General features: G+C 33.5%; 1 protein-coding gene and 1 pseudogene across 2 annotated transcripts; both read left to right on the top strand.

Moving 5' to 3' along the window:
* The first annotated feature begins 854 nt into the window (after window positions 1-854).
* On the top strand, window positions 855-2187 carry LOC104790732 (uncharacterized). Its single transcript, XM_010516506.3, has 4 exons — window positions 855-970; window positions 1059-1352; window positions 1434-1655; window positions 1736-2187. Exons 2-4 carry the CDS (start codon window positions 1242-1244, stop codon window positions 2066-2068), a joined length of 666 nt encoding a protein of 221 aa, XP_010514808.2. The 5' UTR covers window positions 855-970; window positions 1059-1241; the 3' UTR covers window positions 2069-2187.
* Window positions 2188-2726: 539 nt separating this feature from the next.
* On the top strand, window positions 2727-4569 carry LOC104790733 (sucrose transport protein SUC8-like; annotated as a pseudogene). The gene is made up of 4 exons (XR_015559526.1): window positions 2727-3357; window positions 3413-4006; window positions 4121-4184; window positions 4302-4569. The product of XR_015559526.1 is annotated as a sucrose transport protein SUC8-like (transcript).
* Window positions 4570-11288: the final 6719 nt, after the last annotated feature.

Consider the following 11288-nt stretch of genomic DNA (forward strand, 5'->3'; position numbering starts at 1 on the left):
AGAATAAACTAATATGCGACTAAAAACACAATCGCTAAATTTAGCGACTGAATTGCGATTGTTTAGCTACTGAATGACTATTAAAATAAATCAGTTGCCTAGTAGACGCTAATTGGAGACTGATGCATATTGTCGTAGTGTAGTCGCCAATTTGCGACTAATTTGGAGACCAGTTTGACAGTCGCTAAACGATTGCGACTAAAGAGCTACTATTTAGCGACTGCTTTAATAAATTTGGGCCTTAACAAAATTTGGGCCGTAACAAAATACGAAAACCCATTATTTTCGTTTTCTTCCCCGAACAAACCCTAATCTAACATTTCTTTTCTCATTTCTTCTTCTTCTTCTTCTTCTTCTTCGAGACGAAACGGCGAAACCTCAAAACCCTAGATCTAAATTCCTCTCACTCGACGAAACCGTAAACCGTTGATGGCTGGAGTAAAGAAAAGAGGCGGAGGAAGAAGAAACCCCTCTAATCGAACCTCTGGAACCTCACAAACGGCGAATCGCAGACCCGCCAATCTTTCTCCCCAGTATACCTTCACGCCGGCGAACCATCGAGTTCCAAAGACTGATTCTCAGAGAACTCCTGTCCCAAACCTCCAGCCTCCAGCAAGACCTACACCTTCTTACTGAGACTATCCACCTCCGACAAATCTGTTCCAGCACTCGAGGAGCTTTCCCGGAACATCCCCTTCTGGCGAAGATCCAACCAGGCGTCCTTGATTGTGTTTGTTTGTGATTAGAATTTTTAGAATTTTGGATTGTTTGTGTTTGTTTGTGATTAGAATTTTACTTGGATTGATCGATTTGTTTGTGTTTGATTGGAATTTGACTACTGATTTGTTTGTGTTTGAAGGTTTGATAAAGACAAGTCATCACTTACCCGAAAGATTACAAAAGTGTTGACAAACAAGGTTGGGGTTGTGTTCCAAATGCAAGAAGAGAAGGTTACTTCTTGGAATTCGCGGTAAACTTCTACTCTTTTCAATTTGATTTCTGTATTTATAGCTTTTTTTCTTGTTTTTTTTATCACTAACACTAGTCTTCTTTTGTAGAAAACACACACTTGGGATCCCTCTCTAACCGGTGTGGTTCAAGCAAAGTTCTATAGCATTTGTCAAAACCGTATGAAATACATGGTTTCCAAGGCAACAGCTAAGCGAGAGGAAGTGAAACCGAGGTGGATTGAGAGAACTCTTTGGAAAGAAATGTGTGACTATTGGAACACATAAAAAGCCATGGCAAAGAGTGCAACCACTTCAGCAGCTCGAATGTCTGACCGTAATGGTCTTGGCCCTCACAAGCATGTATCAGGGCCGAAGGCTTACTTACAAATCGAACAAGAGATGGTGAGTTACATCATAACCTTTTCATTGTTTAATTACTTGACATCAAATGGTTCCTAACCTTTTCATTGTCTAACATTCCAGGAAGTAGAATTGGGAAGACCGCCAACTATTCCTGAAGTTTTTCTCAGGACTCATACCAAAAAAGATGGTACTTTTGTGGATAAGAAAGCGCAAGCAGTTCATAAGGCATATAAGAAAAGAAGGGAAGCTAAGTTGGCTGCTCAGGATAATGATGAGTCTTCAGATGGTACTTCACGTCTATCAGAGCTATCTCATGAGGAGGATGATGAGCTCTTTCTTCAGGTAATTTGCTTCTTTCTAATAAGCTATTAAGTTTTTCATTGTTAAGTAATTAACTTTTTCTCTCTGTTTTGTGTATGGAGTCTACTTACATAAATGATAGAGGAACATACTTTGGAGTTGGAAGCCTAGGAAGTTACATCAACGGGAAGTGGAAGTACCCTGGAAGCTCTTCTACTTTCACAACCCTACAACAACAGCTTGAAGACGCTAATCGCAAGATAGAGGAACAAGCAGCTCTACAAGCAGAGCGTGACGCAGAGGCTTCACGGGTTGCAGCTGAGGCTTTGCGGGTTGCATCTGAGCAACAAGAAGAGATCTCACGCTTGGCGAGCTTCCTCAAGACTAACCCAAACTATGTCACCTTCCTTGAGTCTCAAACCAATGACCTAAACCCTGCTGATTTTCAAAGTTAGGTTCCCTCATGTAATATTTGCAACACTCTTGGATATTTGGATGTTTTTTGGAACTTTTGCAACTTTTGTAAAAACATGGTACTTATGTATTTGTTTAATTTCATGTTTGTTATGTTTTAGTACATGTTTTCTTAATCAGTTTTGGTATTACAAAATCAAATAATACATTTTTACCAGAATTTTTTTAAAAAACATGATAATTAAACAGTCGCAAAACAGTCACCAAAACGTAAACAAAACAGTACCCAAACAGTCGCAAATGAGTAACCATAACAGTCGCTAAAGCGTTGCAATTCAGTCGCAACTTTAGCGACTGTTTGGCGAGGGAAGAGCAACCTCAATTATCAGTCGCCAATTAGTAGCTCCATAGCGACTTTTTAGCGACTGATTTTTTTAGCGACGCACTGTTTAGCGACTACGTATGTCATTCGCCAATCAGTCGTGACTAAGTAGTTAACGACTGTATAATGACTGTTTTTGCAATCGGTAAATCCATGTTTTCTTGTAGTGTGTTCTACCTATAAAAGCTTTGCTTTCCTAAACTATTTGAAACACGGAATAATTAATAACATTTTATAGAACAAACATCACGGTCCTCTTCTTCACCTTGTCTTTTAATACCATCACCAACACAATTCCCTCAAAAGATAAGGTGAAGATGAGTGACCTCCAAGAAAAACAAAATGCTGTGGATAAGTCGTCTTCTTCATCGTCGACGGCAGTTGTTGATGGCCCATCACCACTTATCTTCTATAGCTGCTGGTATCCAGTTTGGTTGGGCTCTTCAGTTGTCTCTGCTAACTCCGTACGTGCAACTTCTCGGGGTTCCACACAAATGGTCATCTCTCATCTAGCTATGTGGCCCAATCTCCGGCCTTCTTGTCCAGCCAACCGTCGGTTACTACAGCGATCGATGTCAGTCAAGATTCGGTCGTCGTCGTCCTTTCATCGCCGCTGGCGCCTTTCTAGTGGCCGTTGCTGTTTTCTTAGTCGGTTACGCGGCTGATTTTGGCCACAGCTTGGGAGACAAAGTCGACGAGCCTGTAAAGTCAAAAGCCGTCGTTATCTTCGCACTCGGGTTCTGGATCCTGGACGTGGCTAACAACACTCTCCAAGGACCTTGCCGTGCTTTCCTCGGTGATTTAGCAGCTGGAGACGCTAGGAAAACGCGAACCGCAAACGCGGCTTTCTCTTTCTTTATGGCTGTTGGAAACGTTTTGGGATACGCGGCTGGTTCATACAGTCACCTCCACAAGATCTTTCCTTTCACAATGACTAAATCATGTGACATTTTTTATTTTTTTTATTATTTTTTATTTTTTTTTTAATTTTTAATCATGTGACATCTATTGCGCAAATCTAAAGAGTTGTTTCTTCCTCTCTATCACTCTCCTCCTCATCGTCACCATCATATTTCTTTTGTACGTCGAAGACAAACCATGGTCACCAAAGGCAGACTCCAACGAAGAGAAGAAAACTCCCTTCTTCGGTGAGCTATTTGGAGCCTTCAAGGTGATGAAAAAACCAATGTGGATGTTGTTGATCACAACATCCTTGAACTGGATTGCGTGGTTCCCTTTCCTTTTATTCGATACCGACTGGATGGGTCGTGAAGTATACGGTGGAAGCTCAGAGGGAGATGACAACATGAAGAGACTTTACAACCGAGGAGTCACCGTTGGTGCGTTGGGATTGATGCTTAACTCAATTGTTCTTGGATTCTTTTCGCTTGGTATTGAAGGTATTAGTAGGAAAATTGGAGCCAAAAGGCTTTGGGGAGCTGTGAACATCATCCTCGCCGTGTGTTTGGCAATGACGGTTTTGGTTTCTAAAAAGGCGGAGGAGCACCGGAGAACTGCCGGTGCCTTGGCCCTTCCCACCGATAGCATCAAAGGTGGAGCATTGGCTCTCTTTGCTATTCTTGGAATTCCTCTTGCTGTAAGTCCACAACTTGTGTTTTTATTTTTTTTAATCCAAATTTTGTTACTATAATTAGTATCCATTCTTTATTATTATTTTTTAACATTATTAATCTTTTTTTTTTTTTTGTAGATTACTTTCAGTATTCCATTCGCCCTAGCTTCCATAATCTTAAGCAGCACCGGGGCCGGCCAAGGTATTTAAAATCTTTTTGTCTTATTTTTTTTTTCAAGAAAATATACCATTCAAAATAAAATAAAGCATTTAATAAAGTTAATAAGGATTTTTTATTTATTTAATGTCATTTCTACAGGACTCTCACTAGGAGTTTTAAATATGGCAATCGTGATACCACAAATGATTGTATCGTTTGGAGCTGGTCCTGTTGATGCATTATTTGGAGGTGGAAACTTACCAGGATTTGTGGTCGGAGCAATTGCAGCGGCTATTAGCAGTGTTGTAGCATTTACTGTTTTACCTTAAGTGGTGTTTGTTTTATTTGTTATGTATGCACATGCATGTCTAATACTGATGTAACATGTTGCATATTTGTATACAATATATAAATATATATTTTCTGATCATGTTTTCCATATTTTGCTCCTAATTAATTATATTCATCTGTTTTTCTTGTGGAAGAAGGAACCATTTAAATTATAGTTGTTGAGGTTCAACAACCATACCAAACTTCCTATGACTTTTTGAGTTCATCACTTGACCCTTTGGATTAGCCTCCTTTGGGCCAGCCTTTGCAAGTGTATAACTGACAGTATAAAGAGACATAGTAGTCCATTAGTTGTATTTATCTAATGGAAATATATTTTGGGAAAACAATAGTGACTGATATTTCAAAGTAATATGTGTAGCATATGATACACACAAATGAAAGGGATTGTTCAAATGATACGAACACAACACATTCACACATATAAACAAAAATAATTGTAATCACATTATTAGAATCTCAGACTTATTTCATTTCACATTTCTACATAGATCATGAAATCAGTTTCTTCGAAGCACAATGATGTATTGCATTCCGGGTTTGGCTTTGGTTAATTGAGGAAGCGTTTCGTGTGTTTCTCTATCACAAGCTCATATGTTTTCTCCATCGCATCTTGCCGAATTTGTGAAGTTGTATTCAGAGTCAATAAATATTTTGCTTCCATATAAAAAGTAAATTAACATTTCTATTTAAATAAACTAAAAAATATACATTTAAAAAATTGCGTATACATCGTTCAAAATAATTATTTTTACAGAGGTGATTTAAGTTATCTTTTAGATATATGACATCTTTTACAATGGCATCCACTACAAAGAAGCTTCGCCATATGTCACACAAATAGTTTGTAGCAAATTATTGCGACAATTTTTTACTAATTAGCGATAAAAAATAAAATAAAATAAAAATAGTAGCAAAATTGTAGTTATTTGTAGTAATTAGTGACAACTTTAGATACCAATAAAATTTGTGGTAAATTGCTAATGATAATGATAAGTAACCATATTTCTGTAACAAATATACTCACTACTTATCATCGTAATTAATTTTGTAGTTTTTATTTATTAATTTATATTGTAGTAATTAGCTACCCATAAGTAACAACATTGTTGTAACAAATACACCCACTATTATGAATGTAACTTATTTTGTGGTAATTAGCTACAAATAAGTAGCAATATATGTGTAACAAATATATCCAATATTGTGTATCGTAACAAAATTTGTAGTGTTTAGTTACTAACTATTCTCACAAAGTATAACGTAGAAATATTTTTAACTATCTATACTAGTATAATTGTAGCAGTTTTTGCACAAAAATATGTTTTTGGAAATATTTACCATTAAATATCATTAAATATTTATATTCATATTCAAACAAATTAAGTTAATTCTCTCTACTATCCTTATAACCAAACATAATTAAAATATTATAAATATCCATATATATAATATTCTACAATTAATATAGATATTTAGAAGATTTATTTCATATTAAATTTTTTATTTTCCTATCATCTCCTTTTGATTCTAAATTTTAAATGTAGTGAATCAAAATTGAAGCAAACTGACACAAATTAAATTGTAGCAAATTTGTTACGATTGTCTACTAAAATTAATTAGCTACTACCTTATAGACGCAAATTTTTTTTTGAAACAAATTTGTAGCAAATATAAATATACGACGAAAATATGTAAATAGCTACAATATTTTTCGTAGCTATACAAACCAAATTTTGTAGTTATCCCATGAAAATTTCTGAAGCAAAAAATTTATATGTATTTTTTAAATAATATTAGTAGTAACTGGCCATGCTTACTGGCAGTATATACAATATTTCTCACTGGATATTATTTATATAGATGTGTATATAATTATATTTGTGTGGTTATAAAATATTCAAAGGAGAACAAATTATTGACCCGTAGCTTTTGTGGAAGCAGCCGATTGACTTGTTTCCCAACTTTTGCATCCCAAAAACGTGCTTATTTAGTGTTTTCTATTTGTTAAGTATAATTAGGATAGTACCCGCGCTACGCTGCGAGATTGTTTTTGTATTTTATTTTTATTTCAATTATTTTTGTATGTTGTTTATAATAATAACAAAAAAAAGAAGTCAATGCCTCGATTGATTAATTATCATTTCTCAATTTTTTTTACCTTAAAAAATCTAATTTTTCAACATTAAACGAAAAAAATAATATTTATATATTAAAAAACTCTAGATCCCAAAAAGCTAAAACCATACTGAAATGAAACAAAATACGCCTCAAATCAAACCAAAAAATATTTCAATATCTACCTCTATCGCATATTCGTAATCACATCAAAGTTATACTTAATCAAAGTTACGAGTAAATAAAAATGTTCATGATGTAACATCAAAACTACGAGTAAATAAAAATGAAGAAAAGAGTTTGACCTATGGGTTCCTAGTTTCAATCTCTTCATTAAAGAAACATCTTTATTATTCTTGCTCCATCGTGAAGCTTTCCGAACAAAGATAAAAGTGTTCTTTACTCTTGTGGTCTTTTAGTCTGCATTTTTAGTATTTGTAAAACTATAACATCTCTTCTTCCAAATGATTAGTCTTGCCTACAATCACAAGTTAACCTCTTACTCTTATCTTCCGTCACAACTTTTTCATTCTCAGCATTGTCTCCACTTGTCTTAACCTCTGACTATGTATCTTCCATCACAGCTTTTTGATCATCTTTTTTATCTCAGTATCTATCTCCATTTTCGTTGGTACAGACATATCCTCATCTTTCATAACTTCTTGTGTTTCCTTACCTCCATAATTCTCCTTCTCTTTTTTCCAGCCATAGCCTCTGTTGGCTTTTCAAGAAAACAAGTGTTGTTTGCTGTTGGATATACGGTTGCCTTTGTATTTTCCCCCATATGTAAAGACAGTTCAGTAGATCCTTTCACCAAATACATTTCTTGTTGTAATCAAAGCCTGTGGATGAAAAATAAGTTCAGAAGATTATATTGCTGCAACAAGTAAAAATTAATGTTCCGTATAAAGAAACTCAACATCTGCCGAACCAAATCCAGACCCAAGGAGTAGCAAAAAAGGAATTCAATCTCATAAAAATGCATTGCCCTCACACTGGCATATATGCAACAACAAAAAACTAACTCCACAAAAAAAAATCCAGAAGTTGGCTAGTCAACAATAAAAGAAAATTAATTTAGATTTCATTTGTGATCCATAATTATCTCTTATTCCAACTTGAGATCTGAAAAATGAAGAACTAAATGGAAATTTCTATTGGAGAGTTCGAGATTACACAAAGAGTTTGAAAATCAAGCAAGTCATTTAAAAAACCAAATCTCAAATCTCAAAGGTTCATCATTTATCCTCACTTCAAATACATTCTGGAGAAGCAAAAATTATTTAGGTAAGTTGCTTCGTTAGCATTACCTCTTTGAGAACACAAAGCACATGAATTAAATTCAAAATTTTACACTAATCAATTAAAGTCAATCTGAATCTGGAGAAAAAGGATAGAAAATTCACTTACCCAGAATCGAAGAGGAGATATATACATTGACGCATGCACCTCTACAATTTTTCTTCTCCTTCCTCCTCATCCTCGTTATTGTTGTTTCTTCTATGAATTTAACTTGCAATACTGCAATATTGTAACTTGCAATATTCGACAACAACATCATATGAGAGCTGCCAATTACAAATCAATTAAAATCTAAATTACAAATCCAATTAGAAAAGAAGAAGAAATCGCAAACGACACTTAAAAGAAGCTCGTCGGAATCGAGGTTCATCCCCATGTAAAACCTCCTAGAAGCACCACAACCGATTAATTCCCCATTCCTACACCGAATCTACGACGGTTCTTCCTTTCTAGGAGCAGGAAGTCCAGGAGGCGGCTTTGTCGAGAGGCCGATATGGGAGCTACAAATCCGCTAAGACCTTTGCCGGTACTACCATCGTTTTTTGCTAAAAAAAAATACAATACTAAAATTGGACGATAAAAAAAGAAGAAATCAATGTGTCTTTGGCAAAAAAAAGATAGTTGTATTAATTGTTATAATTTGATTGGTTACAGATTTTTTCTGATGTGTCAAAAAAAAGATGAGTTGTATTAATTGTTAATTTGATTGGTTATAGATTTTTCTGATGTGTCAAAAAAAAATGGGTTGTATTAATTGTTATAATTTGGTTAGTTACAGATTTTTCTGATGTGTCAGTCTGTGCTTCAATACAAAAGTTGAGCTGTCAGCACTTGGTGAATAACCTAGATGTTTTATTGTATTGATACGTTTGTCTCATCCCACCTAATGTCTTCTTGTGTTAATTATATTCAAAGTTTTAGATTAATAGAATGTAAAGCCCTAGACTGTATCACTAATTAAATAATTAATTATCAACGTTAAAGGTTTAGTAGTTGACAGATCGGGTCAACGTGAAGTTTCCGACCCGCTGTAGACTAGGTTGAAAAATAAGCATGAGTAGTGAGTCACTTAGTGACACCGGTCATTCTTATCCAAATTAAAAAAATATTATTAGCTCATTGATTTATAAACCTAAGTTACATATGATTCAGAAATTTTTATTGATTTCTAAAATAAAAACATACTAGGATTTAACTCGTGACAATTACTTAATTTTATTTATAATGATGTTTAATTTTAGCGGTATTTAATTTAGTAATAAAATTATATATTTTTAATTTTTAGTGATACAATTATTCTTAAAGTATTATAATTTTATCATGAAAACACTAAAATTATGAATTATAACTGTTTGTATAATGTATCTTTAATCAGAATAATTAACTGTTTTATTTATTTAAAATAATACTATTTGTTTGATATATAATTATTTAATTTAATTGATTGTTTATTTTTCAGTGTATACAGTTTAATGATTGATTTTTCTATTTTTTTATTTCGGAATACATATATAGAAAAGAAATTTGCTATTAATAAGGAATTTAAGTAGAATTAATTAGTTTCTATAAAAAAATTGATTTTTTCAATTTACCATATTTTACTTCTTGCTTTTAGTGCAATTTTGTAGGGACTAAAATTTTAAATAAGCAAAATTAAAAGGGTAGAACCCAAAATGTACTTCAAAAATGTATATATAGATTGGATTTTCAGTTTAGGAAATTTATTAATGTTAATATAATTATTGAGATTGTAAACTTTTGTTATAGAAAATTTGTGGTATATCATTTAAATTTGAGAGATTCTAGCATCCATAAAAATAGTTTTGGAGATTTAATGAGTTAAAACTTTAATGGGTAGAGTTGTTTTTGGAAAAATTGGAATGTATAGATGTTGTTAAGATTTTATGGCAATAAATGTAACAAATGTTGGTCAGTTTAAGAAAGTTTAGTATTTGAGTTTCTCTGCAATGTTATTTATAGAATTTCTTTAGGGGTTATTGTTGTAAAATAAAAAATTAAATAATTAAAACTTAAAGGGCATAAACCAAAATGTACTTCAAAAATGTTAATATAGATGTATCCTGACGGGGAAACGACCAAACTCTATCCCAACTATTTGTCAAACGTTTTTTCAAACCTAAACTTCATTACCCTGCAAATAACAACCTGAACAATTATAAAATTCAAATTTACTACCTAAAAATATGAAATGTTGTCAATTTCAAGTTTCAACATATGTTCGAACGGTGTTAAGTCAGAGTTTAACGGTGCTGAGTTACACGACTCGTCGCGTCCAAGTTGCAATGCGATTGATTAAAACGACGCCATTTTCGTCATTTTCAATGTGTTGTGGTTGCTATGAAATTATTAAAATGGCGTTGTTTTAGTTAGTTTCAGTCCCTGTTTTAGAAATCGCTAGGTGCTAGTTGGGCGGTCGAGGTGAGCCTAGCGCTTAGCAAGAAAATCGGGGATTAAACGGAGATTAATTGGGGACTAGTTTTAGGGCTATTTTATTAAATTAATAATAAAATACAAATATATAGTATTAAATATATGAATAATTCTGTTTATGTTAAAAAAATATCAACTAAAATATAAAACTATAGTATTGTCTTTCAAATTACGGTAAACACATAAAAACGTAATTTTAAAAGAAAATTTTATGATTTTCATTAAATTTTATACATTAATTATTGTAAAACATCATAAACTCATAATTTAAATGTCTAAATAACAAAATATATATATTTGATTTATATTTGACTTCAAAAATAATCGGTATATACAAAATTAAGCGGGAAGCAATCGGAGTAGACATCTTATAATCAAATTAGGACATAATTGGATAATCGATGCTATGCGGGTGAAACATGTTCTTTTGTATGTGTGATGATGATGAATGATGGTAGAGATGATGGATGAACAGGTGGATGCAAGGTGTTTCAATTACCCTTATGTTGTTGCAGCATAAAGGATACTTATCTAAGTTAAGCCAAGTGTGATGAATGTTTTTATCTAGCAACTAATGATGATGAAATGCAGAATGTAAAGATGCTAAAATAGGAAGCTCTAGATGGAGCTCGAGCAGACACTCGATCGGATGCTCGATGGAGTGGTTGGTCGAGTTAGAGTGCGGATGCAAAACAGAGACAGGACAACAAAGAAAACAGAGTAAGACTAAAGTAAATCAAACTAGAAACTAATAACAAAGCTTGAAATAGAGAATCAACAGTCAAAGAAAGGTCATAAGGATGTATTCATAGGCTGGGCTTAAGCAATGGTTATCTAGATTGACCAACAAACCTCAATCAACAATGAGCTAATCTCTAGACAGTGATCTTCTAAGACTTGTTACTCCATTCTCATGGTAATAAC

Source organism: Camelina sativa, chromosome 6 (genome assembly GCF_030686135.1).
Source record: "Camelina sativa cultivar CO46 ecotype springtype chromosome 6, ASM3068613v1".
Classification (NCBI taxonomy): Eukaryota; Viridiplantae; Streptophyta; class Magnoliopsida; order Brassicales; family Brassicaceae; genus Camelina; species Camelina sativa.